Source organism: Amphibalanus amphitrite, unplaced genomic scaffold (assembly GCF_019059575.1).
Source record: "Amphibalanus amphitrite isolate SeventyFive unplaced genomic scaffold, NRLGWU_Aamphi_draft 000294F_arrow, whole genome shotgun sequence".
Classification (NCBI taxonomy): Eukaryota; Metazoa; Arthropoda; class Thecostraca; order Balanomorpha; family Balanidae; genus Amphibalanus; species Amphibalanus amphitrite.
In genome coordinates, this window is record NW_024881789.1 from 80,092 (window position 1) to 102,040 (window position 21,949).

The 21,949-nt window shown below is 50.5% G+C and overlaps 3 protein-coding genes across 4 annotated transcripts; 2 read left to right on the top strand and 1 right to left on the bottom strand.

Moving 5' to 3' along the window:
• Positions 1 to 817: 817 nt before the first annotated feature.
• On the top strand, positions 818 to 4,831 carry LOC122387647 (beta-1,3-glucan-binding protein-like). Its single transcript, XM_043378015.1, has 8 exons — positions 818 to 1,353; positions 1,690 to 1,884; positions 2,199 to 2,353; positions 2,501 to 2,664; positions 3,012 to 3,128; positions 3,486 to 3,623; positions 3,878 to 4,026; positions 4,187 to 4,831. Exons 2-8 carry the CDS (start codon positions 1,699 to 1,701, stop codon positions 4,391 to 4,393), a joined length of 1,116 nt encoding a protein of 371 aa, XP_043233950.1. The 5' UTR covers positions 818 to 1,353; positions 1,690 to 1,698; the 3' UTR covers positions 4,394 to 4,831.
• A 7,436-nt stretch (positions 4,832 to 12,267) lies between these two features.
• On the top strand, positions 12,268 to 14,481 carry LOC122387681 (zinc metalloproteinase nas-13-like). The gene is made up of 2 exons (XM_043378086.1): positions 12,268 to 13,965; positions 14,246 to 14,481. The coding sequence occupies exons 1-2, from the start codon at positions 12,531 to 12,533 to the stop codon at positions 14,479 to 14,481; spliced, it is 1,671 nt and encodes a 556-aa protein (XP_043234021.1). The 5' UTR covers positions 12,268 to 12,530.
• A 723-nt stretch (positions 14,482 to 15,204) lies between these two features.
• LOC122387660 (arfaptin-2-like) lies at positions 15,205 to 21,740 on the bottom strand. 2 transcript variants are annotated; one of them, XM_043378036.1, is made up of 8 exons: positions 21,707 to 21,723; positions 21,503 to 21,590; positions 19,477 to 19,849; positions 18,935 to 19,096; positions 18,498 to 18,607; positions 17,986 to 18,197; positions 17,059 to 17,224; positions 15,205 to 16,723 (listed from the first exon to the last, which is right to left on the bottom strand). In XM_043378036.1, the coding sequence occupies exons 3-8, from the start codon at positions 19,847 to 19,849 to the stop codon at positions 16,571 to 16,573; spliced, it is 1,176 nt and encodes a 391-aa protein (XP_043233971.1). In that variant the 5' UTR covers positions 21,503 to 21,590; positions 21,707 to 21,723; the 3' UTR covers positions 15,205 to 16,570. The 2 variants fall into 2 exon arrangements, with proteins under 2 accessions (XP_043233971.1, XP_043233969.1); XM_043378034.1 differs by having other exon boundaries at positions 21,539 to 21,740.
• Positions 21,741 to 21,949: the final 209 nt, after the last annotated feature.

Sequence of the window (21,949 nt, forward strand, 5' to 3'; positions counted from 1 at the left end):
GCACGTCAAGGCGCGTCGAATGATGTACTTTCAAGCTTGCTTAAGTGTACTTAAAGTTTTTCTTTATTTTTAAGTATACTTTAATTAATTAATTAAGTTCAAGTTAACCAAATTGCATCATATTGCATATCATTCGATTCGGCTGATCACCAGGAACACAATGACACCATTGTTTAAGCTCTAGCGTCATTATGTGCCAAGTTATTGGCAAAAACGTCATTTGACCTCAGTTGACCTCATTTGACCTGACCCATGGATAACTACACCAAACAAAGAAGCACCAAGTGACCTGCTGTTAAATACTGTGGTTTTAAAGCACAAAAGTGATAGAACGAAGCGGATATCTCCAGTATTTTCCGAATTTAGTATTTTCCCATAGGCTTAACATTACGACGTAATGACCTCTAACTGACCTCAGGTCAGTGACCTCAAAAAACCCAAACTATATGCTATACAACTCGGTGAACTTTGCACATCCTGAACGTTTGAAGGAAATCAGTCAAAAACTGTGAGTTGGACAGCTGCAAAAAGAAAATTGAAATTTGACCATGACCTTGTACCTACCGGTTTTTCTGACCTGGTGACCTGACCCAAGGTCACCTGGACCTGAAATTTTCCGGTAATGTGTAAAAAGGTTGCCCCATAGGCTGTGCGAAATTTGGCCGTCGCCCGCCGTTTTTACGCTATCTTCGAAAAACCTTAGGGGGGGGGGTCGCATCGACCCCCCTGCCAGGGCGAGGGTTAAGTTTAAAAAAAGAATCGAGCTCTAAGCTGCTGACAACAATACTAAACGGTTCGGTTGTTTGAATTGCGTAGTGAAGAATGAAATTTTGTATCATCGTTCTGGCAAATAACGCTTTAGGACCTGAACACCGTTGATCATATTACCTGATAAGCGAGCACACTGGTGCGAGTAACAAGGGGTTTAATTTCCACATTGAGAAAACTTCACATGACTAGCTAAAGGGCCAACCACATCACCGTAAATGCATGCCGAGCAGCGGGGTGCCGCAACTTTCGGGGTAGGTATATGCAAAGCTGTTCAATAATCAACCTCCCGTATCAGCTATGGCCTATGCATCATTTCGCCACATTTCCATCCAGGTAGTGACGTCACAGCCAACATCCCCATGCACTGATTCAGCCGAACTGCAAGTCAAAAGCGACTATGCGCGTGACTGGTAGGTTGGCAGATCTTACGAGGCGACGCAGCTGGGATTTCCCACGCGCGGCGGAGTCTCACGTCGTCCCGCCGACGTCCGCTGGTATATAACCGGAGGGGGCGTCTGCCAACATTCGACAGTCGTGGTCCGATAGAGGAGGGTTTTGCTCCGTCTCAACAGGACACCTCAGGTGAGACATGGCGCTAGAATAATGTAGCAGATGATTCCATTCGTGTGGGCCACATAATGTACAAAGACTTATACAGAAAAAGTCAATGTCCAGAAGTACTGCATCTAATGATGGAGCGGAGCAACGGGTAGGTCTGTGGCCGTTCATTGATTCACAATAATACATGTTGTGTCAAGCGCGAGTCCTTTAGAAGCAAGAAACTCAATGGGAACCTTTATTTTCGATTCATTTATAGGTAAGCAAAGTCCCTGACCTGTCCCGGCGTGCTGCCTATTCGCCGTTATATCCCGGTGTGTTCTATCTCTCCGTTCATGTATGTCCCGCCGTGTTCGGCAGCCCTGCGCGATGTTGCCCCTGCTGCTGGCGTCGCTGGCGGCCGCCGTGGCCGCCGGGCCGGTCTCCGACCAGCTCAGTGTCACCACCTACAACGAGGGCAAGACGGCCCTCTCCGGAGAGGTCATCTTCGAGGACAACTTTGACGAGCTCGACATGGTCACCTGGCAGCACGAGCTCACACTCTGGGGCGGCGGCGTAAGTGACTCTTCATCCGGAAATGACAAACGAAGGCATTGCTGTCTATTGCCTGTATGTAAAGCACCGATCAATCGTCAAAAGTCATGGCTTGTTTCACTGGCACATGTGAAGCATATGCCACGTGTCAAAAGCTACAGTCTGAAATTAAAGAGGTCTTTCATCACAAACAAGTTTTTGTAGTGATCTGATAACTTGTATTATTCTATAGGAATTCGCATTACCTACTTCATTTAAATGAGCTACAAGTAACCAATACCTATTCAGATGTGAAACTTATTCACTAACCGGCATTTCCCCTCTGTTCACCGCAGAACTGGGAGTTTGAGGGCTACAACAACAACCGCACCAACAGCTTCATCCGCGACGGCGTGCTCTTCATCAAGCCGACGCTGACTGCCGAGCGGTTCGGCGAGGAGTTCCTCTACTCGGGCACCCTGGACATGAATGGCGGCGCGCCCTATGACCAGTGAGTACACCGCGGCACATGTATCATACTTGATCCAAACGGAGGTTAATAATGTCCCTCTCTGGTGTCCTGGTGTGCCAGTCGGTCAGTTTTTTTCAACCAGTCTTGCCAGTCTTTGCACTGATTACCGGCTCTGTCGTCCCCCAGGTGCACGTGCGCCCTGAGCTACGGCTGCAGCCGCACCGGCAGCGCGGACAACATCATCAACCCGATCATGTCGGCTGCGGTGCGCACGCCACTGTCCTTCAGCTTCACCTACGGCACGGTCGAGGTCCGCGCCAAGATGCCGGCTGGAGACTGGATCTGGCCCGGTGAGTCGGGAGCGATGAACCTCAGCACCGCAGTCGGGATAATGATATATTGTGACGGGATAGTGTGAATTATACACTACTTACCTACTTGGTTACAGGCGACAGCCTTTCACGCTAGATTATTCACTTTCATGCCCATTTACGAGTGTTCGTAAGCAACTAAGCGCTGCAAAACTAATCTCCGTGATTATTCACCAAACTGTCTAACTGAAGTCGTATGGTCCACATGAATTTCGCACACTTTTGATTTCGACAATCCTAAGGTGGGTCCCCGAGTTCCAGGCTCCGACACCCCTCCCAAGAGGAGCTATCCAAACGATTCACGGTATTCTGACCGTGGGCTGCAGCCATCTGGATGATGCCCGTCCGCGAGGCCTACGGCAACTGGCCTACCTCCGGTGAGATCGACATCGTCGAGAGCCGCGGCAACAAGGACCTCAGCTGCGGCGACGGACCCCAGATCGGTGAGTGGCCGGTTCGGATCGATGCGGTCCGTATTTCTCTCAAACTAACCTAAGAGGCACAACCATCAAAACGAAACTACGATAAGGTAACTGGGAAAACTAAAAAGAGGGCAAACTATTTTGGCGATGACTACACCTTAATACGCTCAAGGATATAGTATCCATAGTAAAATATTCCTACTCGAGAGCCAGCATCACCACCAAATTAAAGTAATTTACTAAATGTACCACAGCTTCAATAGCTTATGCGCCAATCGATAGTCGTCACAAGAAAAACCAGCCACCACTGTTCACCGTCTGTGTCTCCGTATTGAACCGTCCCGTCGGGTGATCGATCATTCACGCTGTGTGTTACAGGCACCCAGCAGGTTGCCTCCACGATGCACTGGGGCGCCGACTTTCCGTCCAACCAGTGGCCGCTCACCCACTACGAGCTCAACGACGAGGCCGGCTTCGACACCGACTTCCACATCTACAAGGTCGTCTGGACGCCCGGTACGTCACCCTGTGTGGGGATGTGCGAGATCGTTACAAAGTCCTCTGGCTGATGGTGCTGACTTTGTGATATTCGGCTCTCACGGGCCTTGTGACATCAGCAATCGACTGTTTTAATGACACCCGTCTTGACTTGTCATACACGGTGCATGGTTTCGTTCACATAAGCGTTCGGCTTGAATGAATCATTTGTACTTTTCCATTGCATATTACCTCATTAATATCACACTCCTAACTTTTGGTGCCCGTTTCAGACGGTCTGACTTTCTCCGTCGATGACAACGAGATCGGCACGGCCGCCCCGCCCGAGGGAGGCTTCTGGGAGATGGGAGGTTTCGACCAGGACACCTGGAGGAACAACCCCTGGGCCGGACGCTCCAAGATGGCACCGTTCGACCAGCCGGTACGACATAATAAACTTTTACAGTGGACTGACGTGAACTAACAATGCTAATAATCTATGAGGAGGCTGATGAACACCTACCTTCGACAAATAACGATCACTGTATTGTAAGACGATACATATCTGTGCTAGCCTGACTACTTCTCTTTCTGCCGCGCAGTTCTACATCAAGTTCAACGTCGCCGTCGGAGGCACGGGCGGCTTCATTCCCGATGGATGCACCAATGGCAACGGCGCCAAGCCGTGGTCCAACACGTCGCCCCACGCGCCCAAGGAGTTCTGGGAGGGCCGCGACCAGTGGCTGCCCACCTGGAACGGCGACGACACCGCCATGCAGATCGACTATGTCCGCGTTACCGCTCTGTGAGCGCAGCACAGTAGCACCCCAGTGACATCATCAAGGGAACTACCATCGTTCGTTGTGATGTAACAGGTTAGGAGCCATGCGATAATAACACACAGAGAAACCCAATGGAGAACGATGTTTGGCGCCGACGTTCAGCGATGCGTTCAAGTACGTATAGATCGGTTTTGTTAGCGCTGAAGATTTGATAAGGGTTCAAAGATCCCGTTTGTGGGTGAGTGATACCACAGGATATTCTTGTCTGATCCGACAGCTCTTGTATTTTTTTTTTGCGGTCAGTATCAGTGGCATCACTTTACGTCGTGCTCTCGCAGCAGGGTAAGGATGGAGGAAGAAACCCGTGAGAATACGACTAAGCTGCGTTAGTTACGAGCTTAAATAATTATTTATTTATTTTTGTACAAATGTGCAAGCCAAATAAATGGATCGGTTTTGTTCGTGTTCGTTCTTTTAAGTATCGAACACAATTCTTTTCTCCTTAAAGTTCGTGAAATGCATTACGAAAGAAGATTGATCGTTTACGGCTTTTAAGTTTGGGCATGTTCGGGTAGGGGAATCTGTCATCAAAAGTTAAATTTCCCTTTGATTTTAACGGGGACAAAATCGGAAACCGAAAAACAAGCTGAACAGCTGAGATAATAATAAGTAGGTACCGGCGTAGTATTCAGCTCAGCCCCGGTCTTAAATAAATGACACACGACAAATACATAAATCACAGCGGTACTAGACCGATGGGTCTGGGACTAACCTGGGAAATGACTCCATATTCCGCTCTTGGACGATAGTAATCCTTGTGGTAGAAGTTGAAGTCTCTGCGCTGAGCTAACGCAGTCCACAGGTTTACGTCCTCAGTCTATGACGAAAGCTTTCCGGTCGACGCACGCGTCACAACACGTCAACACCACACACTTCACAGCACAACACTAAATAAGGCCGAGCCGAGTGGAACACAATCACCATTCACCACATCGTACCACCGAAACAATGCGGTTCGTTTGAAACAACAATTCGCACTGTCAATGTTCAAACGCACATTGACATCACGGGACACTCAGTGGAGAGTTGGCTCGCTGCCAAGGAGTCCGACCGCCCCGGGCGATGGTCACATGATTTAATTGCGGGCAATGATTGGCTGGCGGAACCGGATGGCGACAACTGACCAAGGCCGTATAAGAGAGGTAGAATCATCCCGCAATTTCCAATGGACCGGTCGCTAAGCATTAGCGTGACGTCACTGGTGGAGACCGCGCGGCGCCCGGCTCCAAGCCGTACGTCGGGTACATTTGGCACTTCATCGTTGTTATTACTGAACGTAACGACAACTTATGACCCTTAATAACTTTTTTACCCACCTAAAGCTGATTTCCTTGCCGATACATTGCCGACCCGAGCCCCACGGTTGACAATCTTGGGATATGGGTCGGATGGGCGACCTCGCGACGGGAGAAGGAACGATTGGCAATTGTTGTGTCCCGCACCGCCGATTGCATTCTCTATCTGTACCCGGAGGGGGGGCAGGGGGCACGTGCCCCCATCGGATCAGGGGGCCTCTCGGGCCCGAGGGGCCCTGCAGGGCCCCTTGGCGTCGCATGCGACGCCAATTGGCGGCTGAGGGTCCACGCTGGCATTTTCGACTCAGAAGGGCCCCACAGGGCTCTAAAGAATACCTTATGTGCTCCGAATAGCCACACTTCTCTCCATAAGAGCCACACACCGGCTTTTTATTGTTCCTTGTCGGCATTTGAGGGCCCCTTGCCGGCCTCTCAGGGCCCATTGGCGACCTCTGAGGGCTACTTGCCGGCCTCTGAGGGCCCTTACCGGCCTATCAGGGACCAGCAGCTCTAAGGGTTCCACACACGCCTGTGATGACCCCCTAAACCAATGGTTGAAGGCCCCCACAACCAGTGGCGGCGGAAGCAGGGGGGCAAGGGGGGCAGCTGCACCCTAAAGCTATGGAAAGGGGCGCCTCGAAAATCTGTAGAGGAGGCAGGAAGTTAAGAGGTGCGGCAGCCATAAAGCTGAGCAGTGCGACACCGCAACTGATAAAGGCACTTGTGACACGAAGAGGGTGGCAATGACGTGGGAAAAGTATCTTTTGATATGCTGAAGAGTGGAGGGCATCCTTATCTGAAACAAAAGCAGATGTTGCCGACCCTGTCGAATATAATCTTGCCAGGCGATAAAGGCTAGGAGGGCGCAACCACTCGAGAAGCGCGCCATGCGGAAGAGGGGCGCCTGCATGCGAAAGAGGGGCGCCTGTGTGTGGGACGAAAAAGAAACATTTATGGAGACGTCTTTGAAGGCGATAGCCTCCGAACACCAACACGAACATATGAGGGCTTATAGCGTTGCAGGCTCCATGCGACAAAAAGGAGCGCCTGATGGCCGATATGCGAGAGGAAATTAGTTTGTGTAACATTTATCGGGGGCGGTTTGCCGTTTACAACATATGAATGTTAAGGGAGGTCCGAGATTGGGGCCTGTAAAATTGCACTGTCCGTATGGGCGGTTACACCCCTAGTGCTAGGGCGTATTTTGCTATTTTTTTTTTTTTTTTTTACTAGGGAGATGATTATGACCAGGAATAGCACTCTGCAAACTTCTATGGGCGCCTGTATAGGGGCGAAACTGATTTTCCAGTGCAGGGACGGCCATCGGCATTGTGGGGCGGCATTCATTCCACTGGGGCGTCTGCCAGTGTTGAAGGGCGGTATTCATTTCAATGGGGCGCCCGTTGGTGTTGATGGGCGACATGTATCACCTGGGGCGCCTATCGGAGATTGGGGCGGCATTAATTTCACTGAGGCGCCTATCGGCGTTGACGGGTGGTATTTATTCATCCGGGGCGCTTATCGGTGGTATAGGCCGGCATTCGGTTCACTGAGGTACCTATCGGTGTTTAACCCTCGCCCTGGCAGGGCATTTTTCATAACACGGCCTGGCAGGGGGGGGGGTCGATGCGACCCCCCTCGCGATTGGCTCCTATGGCACCTAGAAACACCAAATTTGGTAGGTAGTTGGGCCCCTTGGAGTTCTCGCCCCTGTGTAAGTTTGGTTGCTCTAGGTCAATATGTAGGGGGGGTTTTGGGGGGTATAAATGTAAAAATTTCGCTAAAACAGGTCAACAGTTTTTCACTTATAACTTTTGATCTAATTAAGATAGAGCAAAACGAAAAGCACCGGTGAACTCAGCACGTCAAGGCGCATCGAATGATATACTTTTAAGCTTGCTTAAGTGTACTTAAAGTTTTTCTTAAGTCAACTTAAATTAATAAATTAAGTTCAAGTTAACCAAATTGCATCATATTGCATATCATTCGATTCGGCGGTTCACCAGGAACACAATGATACCATTTTTTAAGCTCTAGCGTCATTATGTGCCAAGTTATTGGCAAAAACGTCATTTGACCTCAGTTGACCTCATTTGACCTGACCCATGGATAAGTACGCCAAACAAAGAAGCACCAAGTGACCTGCTGTTAAGTACTATGGTTTCAAAGCACAAAAGTGATAGAACGAAGCGGACATCTCCAGTATTTTCCGAATTTAGTATTTTCCCATAGGCTTAACATTACGACGTAATGACCTCTAACTGACCTCAGGTCAGTGACCTCAAAAAACCCGAACTATACAGGGTGTCCCATAAGTTCCTTCTCACCTAAATTTTTCTTTAAGAGGCTCTCTTATTTAAAGCCACGCTTAATTTATTTTGTAACTGAGCTTTTGGGTTTGCCATGGCAACTGTGAATGTGCTCCACGGTAACTAATTCGTCTAGACAAAATATTTTTTGCCAGAGAGTTCACTTCCTTTGGAGACGGCTTACGCCGCAACATAGAGGTCTCTGATACGGGAACGTCTCGGTATTTAGACCGCACTGGGCCATTTACGACGGTTGAGGGTGATTGAGGCCATCCAGTATGTAGCCAATGTCTGTCGCTAACTGGACGCACAGTCAACAAGTGACGCCGATGATTTGTCGGGAGTCAATCGCTGCAAGTTTATGCTCTTTTTTTGTCAGCTTTCACGAGTGAGCCATGTGGCCAAAACTGTGTGGCGCCAAAATGGCCGTCAAAAAGGTCTTAGCGTTAGAAAGTTGGTAAACAGGCTTTTCAGGATGTATTACCAGCTGTCTAAGAGTATCATTTCGGGGTACCTAACTCAAGGTGACTTAAGCTCTACTTACCGGAGGGCTCAAAACAGTCAAAAACGTCTTAAAATGGCCAAACATGTGTTTCGTTATGCCTGAGGCTAAAAAACTGGAGGATCTATGACATCAATGTGGTCATCTGGACTACCTAGTCCGTGCTCGAGATAAAACACCCGTCCGAACCCCAAAACGGTCCCATATGGGCGACGGAAAAGGCCTTTGTGTCATCCAGCTTTATTCCTATGCAAAAGGCCAGGGTCACGGTAATGTGGGGTAATATGCGTCCAGACTCCAGACACTGATCACGTTGCGAATGATGCTCTAGAAACAGTCTTGGGACGCAGAATGCTTCTCCAAGAAGATCTAGGAGGAGTTTCAGCTTTCTAGCTTAACTTGAACCGCAAGTATGACACTATGACCACATTTTTTTTAGTAGAAAATGGCATCCGGGAGGTCGTAGGCCCATCTTCAAGCAAGACAGTGCATCAGTGCAGGGGTCAAGCAAAGCATAAAAGCAGTGCCAGGAGACTGTGATAGGCGTGTGTGGCAAGATCACATCCCAGGCAACTCATCGGATCCAAATTTCATAAAAATGTGTTGGGAATATTGAAATCGAGGCTCGTCGAAGCGAAGCGGTGTTCCAGCATTGAGGAGCTCACGGCGCATGCCAAGTCAGTCTGGGCTAACTTCAAGCCTGCTATGCTGCCAAACATGCCGGTTGGCATGTCGCAGCATGTATTCATGTGTTTGCTCATGAAATGGGGAGCACATTGAGGGGTTATAAACATATCAAAACGCAATGTACTATGTTTTACATGCAAACAAAAGGTGAGAACGAACTTATGGGACACCCTGTATGTTATACAACTCGGTGAACCTAGCACATCCTGAAAGTTTGAAGGAAATCAGTCCAAAACTGTGAGTTGGACAGGTGCAAAAAGAAAATTGAAATTTGACCATGACCTTGTACCGGTTTTTCTGACCTGGTGACCTGACCCAAGGTCACCCGGACCTGAAATTTTCAGGTCATATGTAAAAAGGCTGCCCCATAGGCTGTGCCAAATTTGGCGGCGCTGCGCGCCGCCGTTTTTACGCTATCTTCGAAAAACCTTAGGGGGGGGTCGCATCGACCCCCCCTGCCAGGGCGAGGGTTAAGGCGGCAGTAAATCCACTGGTGTCTGGGGCGCCTACCGGCGTCGAAAGATGCGGAGCATCTTATGATATGGTGATGAGGTTGTTTCTAAACGAACATTATGGAGGTTACATTTACGCTATGGAATGTAGCTAACTATTTCTCGTTACATAAAAACTGTAATTCTGAACGTGTTAACAGGTACAACACATTGTCAAACGTCTCTTCACTGTTTGTGTTACTACAACCGTGTATATGGTATAGGGGCGCCCAGGGGGAAGGGGCGCTTCAATATCGTTTGCACCCCTATCCTAAAATACCTTCCGCCGCCACTGCCCACAACGGCGCCTGCGAGGGCCCTCACCGGTGGCTGTGAAAGCCCCAAACCGGTGCCCAGCTGAGGGCCCCACACTGGCACCTCTGAGTTCAACCGGCATCCCTGAATGAAGTTCCAAAGGCCCAAACCAGTGCTTCTTCTAGAAATTGAATTTGCCGTGGGACCTTGAGGATCCTGGATCTTGATTTTTGGTCACGGCACAAGTCTGTTCTTAAGGCCATATATCGGCGGCTCTGAGGGCTCAACGCCGGAGCCTCTTACGGCCTAAGACGGGACCTTCGCATCGGACGGCCACTCACCGGTGACTTTTGAGGACCCCACACCGACGACTCTGAGGGCCCCCACCGGCGTCTGAGAGTACCTTGCTGGTCTCTGAGGACTCCGCAGGGCTCCTGAAGACACCGCAGACCTCTTGAGGGCCCCTTGTCGGTCTCTGAGAGCCCCTGTCGGCTTATAAAGGGTTCGAGCCAGCAGCTCTAGGGGTCCCGCACCCGGCTGTGATGACCCCACACTGCAGTTGAGGGCCCACAGGCCACAATGGCAACTGTGAGGACCCTCACCAGCGCCTCTGAGGGCCACACACTAGCACCTCAGAGGGCCCGCAGCGGTACCTCTGGGGCCCCGCACCAATGCCTCCGAGGGCCTCACACCGGTACCTACCTCTGAGGGCCCACACCAGTGCCTCCAAAGGCTTCATAACCGGTGGCCCTGAGGGCACTACACCGGTGATTTTTGGGGGCCTACCGAAGGCACAACACAATCCCTTAGTCTCGCTGAGTTTCTATCCCAATCCCATACCGGCTTCTATCCCAATTCCGGCTCAACTAATTAGCAGCCCCCCCCCCCCCCAATGGGTCAGCGGCGCCGCGCCGGTGTCGGTGCCGGGGGCCAGCGCCATCGGGGCGGCAGTCGGCCACGCGCACTCAATGGTTAGCGCTTAGCACCGGCGGCTAGCGCACGCCCGGCGTGTTATTGGCCGTGAGCCGCTCCAAAACGGCTGAAGTAGCTGGTCGATATAGGCATTAAGCAGATGAGAAGATGCAGGTGGATTAATGACCGGCAAGCTTTTGTGCTTTACGAGGGCGAAGGGTCGAAGTCGGCTGCTAAGCCGTGAGCGGATTTTATCAGATGCCGGTTCACTATGACCTTTATCCGGGTCCTGGTCCGCTGACGCACTCTTGGAGAGCCGAATCACAGCAAAACTTCATCCACGACTGTACTTACGGCTTACGCTTTTCTGAAAACGTCTGCGTTTGGCCTACGGGCCCGGCCGGCCGGCCGGACGGCCCCGATTGGCGATCCACCAGTGACGTCACTGGTAGTGTTAAGCTGATTGGCGAATAATGCATGGGGAAAACCGGGACGACATCCCCCTGCAACTGACCCGGGCCGAGCTCAAGGACAAACTGAACGGTTAACAACAAGCGGGATGTAAACGGATACGGGAATTTCATTGCGATGCAAATAAGGAGAGCTTGTGACGTTACTGGAGTAACAACGCTCATGAACACATAAGACATGGCATAGATTTTCATTCAGTTGTGAAAAAATCAATCAATCGAAACATCTGACTTTAGCTCTTTATCTCATTATAATTGTTGACGCCTTAGGTACTCCTTACTTTATATCGGAAGTCGGATAAAATAAATCGGATTTGACCAGCCAGGGCCGGGGTCAAATAAAAGGGGTAGGCAAACGCCTAAAATGATTTTGTCCACGAGCGAAAAAAAAAAACATTTCTCCCCCCCCCCCCCCCCATCCAGACTATGCTAATTTATCGGTCCGGGAGAAAGTGGAGTTAATCAGCCCACAGTCTATGCCTACTGGCCGACAAAACGTGAATCCAATGATTATACTCCATTATCATTTATGGCGTGGTACTCCCTATGAATTCTCAGAAAGTCAATTTCAGGTCGCTAGCCCAATTTTCGTACAGAGCAGAAAAATGACGAGGGCACTGAACCGCTCACTCCGTCTCCTCCTCCGACCAGTAAAAGGGTATATGATCGAAACATTTTCTTACACAAACAGCAGCACCGAAAGAGGTCAAATTAATAGGCCATGTTTGAACAATAAATTGAGCCGACTGGTCATCTGTGATGATAGCGTGCCCACTCATCACGTCATGCGACGACGGTGCAGGTGGTGAGTGTGCGGCCGATTGAGTATCGATCCTGCACTGTTTACATCGGAGAACCCACCTGAAGGCACAACACTGGGTCGGGGGACGGGTCGGAAACCAGGACAGCGAGAGGTCGGTGACCGGAACGGGGAGCGGACGGCTGTTGCTCGCAAGCCCGCACGGGCTCCCGAGGAACATCCACACCCGATGGGTTATGATATCCATTCCTTCCTCACACAAGACACGGCGGAAGGGTGACAAGTGACAGCCCGCCTGTTTGTCGCCTGCCACCCTCATGTTGACGTCTACCAATACCACCCTCCCGTCTCCGGTGGGTGTATATAGTCCGCTGGTCGCCTGAAAGTGGCATCAGACCCCTGTGGATCCTTAGCCGCTCCACCATGCACCCGCTGCGTCTGAGTCTGCTGCTGCTACCGGCGGTGACGACTCTTGCCTTCGGGAGGCTGCCGGAGTCGCTCCTGAAGATGCTAGAGATGCTCAGCCGTGAGCCGAGGTCACTCGGAGGTTTAGCTCAGTTTGTTGTTAACGACAGTCGTACCACCGCAATGTCGCCGGTCGATGTTAGCGGGAAGAGAGCTGGTATACCACCACAGCCGCTACCATTCTGGGCAAAACGCTCCAAAGAAGCTAATGACGACTCAGACTTTCAAGCGCCACCATTCTGGGCCAAACGTGGCAATGACGAAGCCCAAGACACCGTCAACGACTCGCTGACTGGTTCACAGAAGCGATCCGAATCCATAGAACAGTCGCCTCCGCGAGGTCGGCCGCCCATGTGGGCCAAGCGATCTCCTCACTCGGTCATGTCTTCAAAGCCTCCGGTCAAGCGTGACGCATCACTCATATCCGTCACCAACGACGTTACCTCCATCATCGATGACGTCACTGACGACGAGTTCGGCGTGCCGCTGACTCCCGACGACTTCCAGGCGGCCGTCCGTCTGGAGGCGGACGCTCTGCTCTCTGCGCCCGACGCTGGCGACCCCACCCAGCTGGCCGGTCTTTACGAGGGAGACATCGCCGGAGTCAGCGAGGAAGGCAAAGACCTGGAGACCGCAGGGGGTGACAGCGGTGGGAGGGTCCGGAACGCCGTGCGAAATCGGCACCAGCTGTGGCCAGGAGGTGAGATCCCCTACACGATCGCCTCCACGTTCAGCGACCAGGAGCGCGCAGTTATCGCCGCTGCCGCGCAGCAGCTGTCTCAGCGCTCCTGTCTGAGGCTGGTGCCGCGCTCCGGCCAACGCGACTACGTTCACATCAAGAAGGGTCGGGGCTGCTCGAGCGACGTGGGACGGTTCGGCGGTCGCCAGGAGCTCTCGCTCGGTAATGGCTGCGTATACCGCGGTGTGGTAGCGCATGAGCTGCTCCACGCGGCCGGATTCTGGCACGAGCAGAGTCGAGCCGACCGCGACAATCACGTGATCATCCACCGGGAGAACATTCGCGCTGGCATGGCCTACAACTTCGACAAGAAGCCCTGGAGCCAGACGCTGGACCTGGGCGAGCCGTATGACGTGGGCTCGGTCCTGCACTACGGACCGACGGCGTTCGCAGCGGACCCCAGCCGACCGACCATCACCGCGCTGGTGCCGAGCTCGCGCATGGGTCAACGAGACGGTCCCTCCGACCTGGACATCGCCAAGCTGAACCGACTGTACGGCTGTGACGAGGTGCCGACGGAGGCACCGGTGACGGGCGCTCCCGAGTGCCGGGATACGGACGGATCGTGTCAGTTCTGGGCGGAGAACGGAGAGTGTCAGAAGAATCCCAACTGGATGGGCATCAACTGCGCCCTCTCCTGCGGCACATGCGGAGGTGAGTGAGCCATATAAGGCCGACGAGGTCCAGCCTCTACCGAAACGAGTCACTGCCCTACCATTGCCAGTAGTGACTTGCTTGTTTTTAAACACGTGCAAAATATTAAATGTCGAGCAGTTCCACACTAACAATTTTTCGGGGTAGGTACCCATAAACTTTTTCAGAATGACAGCCGTCGAACAGTAACCACCGACCGACCCTTGTCCTCACTTTTTTTCCTTGGGAGCGTTCTACGGTTTACATAGACTTAGACTGACCTAACTTACCCCGCCCACAGACTGCGAGGACCGGAGTGGCTCGTGCGCCGGCTGGGCGGCCGACAACCAGTGTACCGCCAACTGGTCCTACATGAGCGTGTTCTGCCGGCGCGCCTGTGGCCTCTGCGGCGACGGAGCGATCGCCGGCTGCGGAGACACCGCCAGCCAGTGCTCCGAGTGGGCTAAGGCAGGGGAGTGCGCCGCCAACCCCGACTATATGGCAGTCCACTGCAGGAAGGCCTGCGGGGTCTGCTGAGGGCGTCGTTTTTTTACTTTTGGTATTAGTAAGTCGTTGTCTATTGATCTACGTGGTATTTTTTGGTTCAGTGATATTCATTCGAATAGGTGAATGATGTTTTATCATATTGGCAAGGTGTGGACATTCTTCCCCCACCGCGCCGTTCATATCTCTTGTTTATCGGTATCATCGCGTCGTCATTTTGTTGACGATATGTACTTTGTTGTGTTGTTATTGTGGTTATTCGGCCATAACGAGTTTTGTGCTAGATTGTAAAAATAAAGGCGCGTGCCCTCGCATGATTCTAGCACCAGTATTTTGCAGGCAAGTGCACCGTTTATAGAGAACAGGGCCTCATTTGCACATTCGAATATCTCACGACCCGCGTTATATAATTATATAATTATGCGCCTCTGCGGGAGCTCACTGTGGTGCTTCTCTGTGTCAACATTGTGTGGGAACGCGACGGGCTGTTGCGCCGCGCCCCCCTCACGCCCAGATTGTGACCCACTCCGCCCCAGTACAGGTAACCTCGCAGAACAGTCGGAGGCGCACTATCTGAACCACCACACCTACTGTTTGTGGCATCGGAACAGGCTATCGTACTTATGAACGTCAATAAAAAGTGGATAGACAGTAGCGATACAAACCCAGAATGAGCCAACCAAAGTACGGAAAGATTCGAACAGGTTTTGATTAAGCTTTGATCATGGACATTGCAAAAAAATAAAGCAAAAGTCGTTCTCCAAAACAGTGAATTATAATGTATTTGCGTGATATTAGCCAATAATTATACAAAATCGTTGAATAGTATGTCTTATCACGATTGTTGATATCACACATTTATGAACATTGGAAAGGAACTATTGCCTACCTACATAATTGCAGAGATCTACAAAGTGTAGGCATTCATAGCATGTGCGCGTTGAACGCCTAACAAACACAACCAGAGAACAGTGCTGAGAGCCTCGCAGTCTTACGAGACCGCATCCAACCCAGCCCACAAAGCAGGGTCGACAGAACGCAATCAAGGCAAAACACATTTACAGTCGGTGCTAAATGCAGCGTAAATAGCACGCCGGTCATTAAAATAACGGACCGACGTGACGCATCGAGATTCGTGGTTAAGCGTGTCGCATTGACTACCTAATACCTATTGCGGTGACCGCGCTGAGCGAAGTGGAAAGACGGCAAGCAGAGAGCACCGCGAGAGAATCCGATCCGCGAGGCCCCCTGACCGCTGGTGCGCGTAGCTAACGGACCGCTCGCTGCCGAGTCTGAGTAAAGCTGTCACCATAAGGCTGTTAGAGGTCCGGTCCTTGGACCGCTGACGCACCCTCAACACTGCCGGCAAGACCTTACGGCCAATCTCGAGCATGAGCATCTCTCGCATCGCAAAGCTGCCCGCCCCCTGTGCTACCTCTAGAAGCCCGCAGACCGTGCCGAGAGAGGCGATAGCTGGAGGCCGTTTACGCTTGTCTTATGAACACGCGGCTATGACAAACGTTCGATAGTAAGTTAAGATTATAGCGATACACTCCAGCAACCATGCATAGTACTCGGTACAGTTGAGCGCCCGTTCCGATTATCCAACAACTTCTCGATTGCCAGAATTGCACCCACACAACAGTGACACCATGCGTGTCACATTGGGTAGCTGTCAAGCGGAGACTGCGCACCAATATTGCATAAATACGACCACGTAAATAAACACGATGGCCAATGGAAAATGATTGCGTAATTGCATACTGCAACGGTTCTGCACCGATTTCGAGCCGTGCTGAGCTGACTAACGCTGCATTACATAGTAAATTCCATCGCCTGTCCCATCCGAAGCAGCATCAGACGATCTCTCAGCTAGCAGACCTAATCAAAAGTAAAAACCCTTGATAAGGCCTCCAGAGCAGGCACTGCGCGGAAAGTCTGCCTTCGCACTATTCACTGTGCGTCATTAAAGCCATTCTCCATCCGTTGGTCCGATGCTTTCCAATGCCATCTATACCGAGGCCGATCAGCAAGGTCGTCAATCCTGTAGCCCCCCGGGAGATCCGGCACCCCTTGGCGACCTGACCTCCGTGTGTTCCTCTCCTCCGCAGCGGGCCGGGGTCTATGAGGCGACTGTGCGCACGCCGGCGTCGCCCGCTCCCAGGCTGTCGGCACTCAGGTGGCACAGGGTGGTCTTCAGAGACGGCGCGTCCCCGGAGAAATACTCAGAGACGGCCGCGTGGAACAGACCCAGCTGGTTTCGCAGCACCTTCACCTGGGCGGGAAAAGATGCAAATGTGAGCCTTATAGCACCATAGGTACTCACTTACTTAGTGTTCAGATTCCATGGATCCACAGGTGTGTGTGTGGGCGGGGGGGGGGGTAACATCTGAAAAATGGGCGGTCCAACAAATTTTCAGCATATAAAATTCCGATCTACATATATTTCATGACGATATTCAGCAACCACAAAGTTAGTTAATAGCAAACATCCATTCGAACCAAACATAATAATTAATACAGCGCCGATTTAGGGCCATTACTATGCTGTAGTACACCCCTCCATCCATTCATTAAATCCAGCGAACTCATTGCAGAAGCCCGACGTACCCTGTTCTCGTCAAGCAGCGTCAGTTTGACGGTGACCTTTTCTCTCAGTCGCTGGTACTCTGCCAGCCTGATGTCGTGCTGTCGGCGGGCCTCAGCCAGCAGGCCGGTGTCGCCGCCCTGCTGTCCAGCCCACTCCAGGTCCACGCGGTACGCGTCGTACTCGACTCTGTGGAGGGAGGAGTCGGTGACGTCGCGGAACGAGTGGTAACGATACTGTGGGAGCATTAATATCCCCGTGCAAAAACAGCAACCATAAAAAGAAGAAGGTTGTAGCAAAAGCAATCACTTTCAAAAGTAAATAGCTCATCGAATAGGGCATGATAGGTGGGAAGCCAGAAAAGGGCATTCGCTAACGACCAAAAATGGTCAGAGAAACTGTCAGTTTATCGCCAGATGTCGCCCCACTTTCTTTAAGAACCTGCGTGGGATTGAATAACCAAGCGCCGGCTCCGATACAATATCCTAGTTCACATGAAGCGAGTGAGGTCCGCGGATGGACGAGTAGCCTCGCTAACTCAAACAACTATCTCAAAAGCTCAATCAAGTCCACTCACGAATGAGAACGAGCATACACACCAAACCAGCAACAGTCACGAACGAGCATCGATAAACAACACAGTCACGCCAAGCTCGTGTGACCTACTTGTAAGGGGAAGAAAAACATCCGAACCAGCGTACGATTCACGCAACATCCGCGGATTTTGCGTCTGCATTGCTTAACTTTGGCTTCTCAATAGTCCCGACAACCCGAAATTTAGCGATCGAACGGTAAAGCTCAGGCCCTGCAAACAAGTTCTTCTTAAAACGGGCTTTGACTTCGCCTATCCATCTATTCGAAATATTCCAACTAAATGTCTAGAAAAAAGGATGCGCACGAACGCTAACTATGGTCGTCTGGAGCGATCGGATTCCCCCCACCACACTCACCTGGCCGTCTCGTACGATTTGATGGTGGTGAGCGCGTCCTCGATGGTCTGTTCACACAGCGTCTCCATCGAGGAGACAAACTGAGCCAGCGCGTCGCGCAGTGGCCGACCACTCTCGTTCAGCGTGCGCTGCGCCTCGGCGTTTAGATCGAACTCCTGTCGTAGCTCGGGAGTTCGCTGCCCCAGCTGAGAGAACAGCTCACTGAGCTGCATCTGCGGAGGGAAGCGCGATGGTGAGACTGCAGTGACACCTGGCGATACGGGCTGAAAGGAAAACGGGCGAGCGGTAGGCGAAGCGAGTTGAACGGCGGTGGCGATGCGTGGGCAACCGCGAATAGCAGACGCGTCCATGATGATCAAAACTTTGATACATTCGCCACAAATTTCATTTGTTGTGTTATGATTCAAAAGTATGCAATTATATCAGACAATACAATAGGCTTCTTAACGGTGACATCAACCCACTTCTGGAACAATGATCATCACCTACCCGAACATAGTCATTGATTTTACCTGCGATGACAGCATATTGGTCAAATGTGTCGACAGCTCCTTGGCCGTTTTCATCAAGCTCCGGTATTGAACTTGGGTTTCTCGGAGGATGGCAATCTTAGCATCCAGTTCTGAAACAGTTTGCACGACAATTACACAACCATCAAAAACGGAATGGGCGACTGATGGTTCGCATGACATTGCCACTGCAACGACGTCGAACCTAGACAGTAGGAGCAAAAATGGGTTCGTAGGATGACGTTAGACACTTCAAGTCAGCAAAAAGGAGCTCGTAGAGATGATTTCGCGACCTAATTCGCTAAAAACATCGAACAGACTTCGAAGAGACACACATCAGCTCGCCATTGGTGTTGCTGCATTAAACTAACCCCATTATCCCAGTCCCACCATCTGCAGCACCATCACTATCCGAGTCCCAACACACCCTCATCACTCACCGGCGTCCACGGTGCGTGTGGAGCGTCCCAGCCGCTCGGCAATCAGCTGACGGGAGCACTTGTACGTGGAGATGCTCCAGGCCTTGAGCGACTCAAGTTTGTCGTATACGGTGGCGGAGTGGCGGCGGACCGACGAGCCGGGACTGATGGTGCGGCCCGGCGCTGCGGTTACGAAGGAGGAGGTCATAAGCGGCAGTGCTGGAGGGGCCAGGGGAATGTAGTAGGTCGCTTGTCAAGCTTCATTTATCTTTCCAAGTATTCATGAATGCAACTGTAGCCAAGAACCATAAGCACTCTCACTAGTGCTTCGAGTGTCAAACAAGAGATATGGACGCGATTCCTGGCAACATAACACAAATATAATTAATACCACCCACTTTGGTCTAATCTAAATCACGTCATAATCCCCGCTCGCCAATCCAGTCAGATGTCGCCACTACTGTCCCACCATGAACACAAACATCAGCAATGACTTGAGATGTCATGGCACCGCAGTCCACCTGTGACCTCAGAGCTCTCACTTGTGACCTCAGAGCTCTCACCTGCGACCTCTGGAGTCCTGGCGCCGTTCAGGGTCGGTGTGGGAGGCGCCGGGCCCGTGAGTGGCGCCGTGGTTCCGAAGGTGGCTGGGTCGGCCCAGTCATCCAGTGCCGACCGCTCCCCCAGTTCAGCGACCGGCGGGGCGGGGTCGTACGTCTCTGCCGGCGGGGCGGACCCATACCCGCCTGCCGGAGGGGCGGAGCCGTACCCGCCGGCCTGCGAGGACGAGCCGTAAGCCCCGGTCTGCGCGGACAGCGGGGGGAAGCGCGGTGGCGCCGGGTCGGAGACGATCGGTGGAGTGTCACCCAGCTCCACGTCCTCCGTGTCGCTCAGATCATCGATCGCCAGCGGCAGACGCTCCCCGTATGTCGCCATCTGCAGATGGAATACCAACACTGAATTATAATACTGGTACATGGCTTATCTGATACACATGTTCAATGCTACCTGCAATTTTGCTCGTTTGTGTAGACTTATGGTGCAGTGACTGACTAGTGTCATTTCGCAGCCTACTATGTTGTGTGGTTAATGGCTATCTGTACTGTAATTAACTCACTGAGGCTTTGATAGCATATTCCAACCAGAGCTTGGTATCACAATGTGGAGTGCAAAGTGTCAGGGAAGCTAAGTGACAGTGTTTTAACATAAGAATTGCAAGACTGGGCAACTGGGTGCGCCAAGGAAAATGCAGCTAAGCAAGTCATGAATTAATAAAATACTGAACTAGTCACTCATAAATCAAGGCTGAAATCAAGAAAACCTGTCATATCACAGCCTGATCAGTGGAGTAGGTGGCTGTCTTTTTTTTTGCAAGCACCTGGCTACCTCCAAGATAAGTTACTTACCTATCTGCACTTAGTTTGTCAGACAAGAAATATTCCAAATATCAAAAAATAAAAGCTCAAATTTTACAGAAATATAAGTATGTGCTCATTGTAGACTGTATCAGTATATGGCATCAGGAGTCTGCCTTCTATTGGCAAGTAAGAAGACAAATATACCTAATGACAAAATAAGGTGCATTGGTAAATAGGAAAGCCTGAAAACAATTGCAGAACAGCTTAACCTAAAATATTTCATTCAACCCCTGCCTGAAATCTCTCATATCCCATCTAATTGTAATGCAGCTGGCAGTGGCAAGCAGTCATCCCATCATTGCTGCAATTACTTCTTATTATCCCCTCCAACACATTTAATACCATATTTACATTTACACATTTATTCTTGGTGCAACATAATGGCTGGCTAATGCTACCTACATTTTGTGGGCTATTCAAAACAAAAATAGAAGATCTCAATAAAATAGCAAAGCAAAATGTATCCCAGGATTGATGGATGACCATTGCAGTTTATCCAAATTCTGAAATCTGAACACAGGTTTATCCTGAAAATGCTGTTCAAAATGACCTTAAATAAGTCACATGCTAGTTTAAAGGATATTATATACATACCACTTTCCTGAATAAAGTTTTAGCTACAGTTTTATTACCTATTTTCAAAAAAGGACAAAAAATATAAACAAAAGAATCTGGAAAATACTTTCATAGATGAAGAACTATTTACCATCTTTGGTAGAGGCTTAACTGGGTTTGCAGCAGAAGCTTATTTTAGGCATTATCCAATGATATTGATATTGCATAGGTAGTTCACCTGCGGCGTTGGATGTGATGCTTGTTAATGAAAAGAGCCCGTGAAAGGCGTCGGTAAAATCGTGTTCAAAGCCGACTGCAAGCTGCATGGTTGAAGTTTGCCTCTGCAAGAGGTGGCTACATTCTTGACATAGGTACTTCTGTAAGGCACCACCTTCCCACTTAACAGCTTAGGGCACTGATTTTAGAACAAGAAGTGGAATATCTTTGCCTACACAGTACACATACAGTGACCATTGTGAATTGATTGGGTCGTCAATGGTCTTGATTTTTCTGCTTGATGATATATGTAGGTACAAAGACTTCCAAAATAAGTATATCACAACTAAATATCTAAAATTCAGTTCAGCCAACAGAAACACGCCACACCAACACTTACACGGTAGTTGTAAATGCTTTACGACTACCCACTTACACTAATCTTGATCTTCTTGCAAAAGCTGGGGTCGCACCTTTTGTTTGCTTTGCTGAAAACTGAAGCTGTTTAAGAAAATTACATATAACAATATCACACTTTGAGCAGCATTCAGACTCCCGCCTTCCCAATTTACAAAAATTGAAACCAGTAGGCAACGCCTATTACAGCGATAAATTGAAATCAAAAACGAAACTCAACATCGTTTGGGGATTGGGACTGTGCGATTTGCAAGGGCATTGTTTATAGTTATGTTCAGTCCACGAGACGCTCGCAGTACCACTGCTTACAAAATTAAGTGACGTCAGGAATGGGAAATCTGAGCAATCAATCGAATTTCTGATTTTATTGTATTTCTAGAAAAGAACATGACCTTTAATTAAATACAAAAAATCTTCAGAATCAATTCAT

What these genes read in the sequence shown, in the direction of transcription:
- LOC122387647 (XM_043378015.1), top strand. Translation starts at nt 1,699, where the DNA reads ATGTTGCCCCTGCTGCTGGCGTCGCTGGCGGCCGCCGTGGCCGCCGGG. An exon ending in TGGAGACTGGATCTGGCCCG is followed by an intron (nt 2,665 to 3,011) that starts GTGAGTCGGGAG and finishes CGTGGGCTGCAG; the next exon opens with CCATCTGGATGATGCCCGTC. An exon ending in CGGCGACGGACCCCAGATCG is followed by an intron (nt 3,129 to 3,485) that starts GTGAGTGGCCGG and finishes TGTGTGTTACAG; the next exon opens with GCACCCAGCAGGTTGCCTCC.
- LOC122387681 (XM_043378086.1), top strand. Translation starts at nt 12,531, where the DNA reads ATGCACCCGCTGCGTCTGAGTCTGCTGCTGCTACCGGCGGTGACGACT. An exon ending in CTCCTGCGGCACATGCGGAG is followed by an intron (nt 13,966 to 14,245) that starts GTGAGTGAGCCA and finishes CCCCGCCCACAG; the next exon opens with ACTGCGAGGACCGGAGTGGC.
- LOC122387660 (XM_043378034.1), bottom strand. Translation starts at nt 19,849, where the DNA reads ATGGCGACATACGGGGAGCGTCTGCCGCTGGCGATCGATGATCTGAGC. An exon ending in AAATCGTACGAGACGGCCAG is followed by an intron (nt 17,225 to 17,985) that starts GTGAGTGTGGTG and finishes CTCCCTCCACAG; the next exon opens with AGTCGAGTACGACGCGTACC. An exon ending in CGCTGCTTGACGAGAACAGG is followed by an intron (nt 16,724 to 17,058) that starts GTACGTCGGGCT and finishes TTTCCCGCCCAG; the next exon opens with GTGAAGGTGCTGCGAAACCA.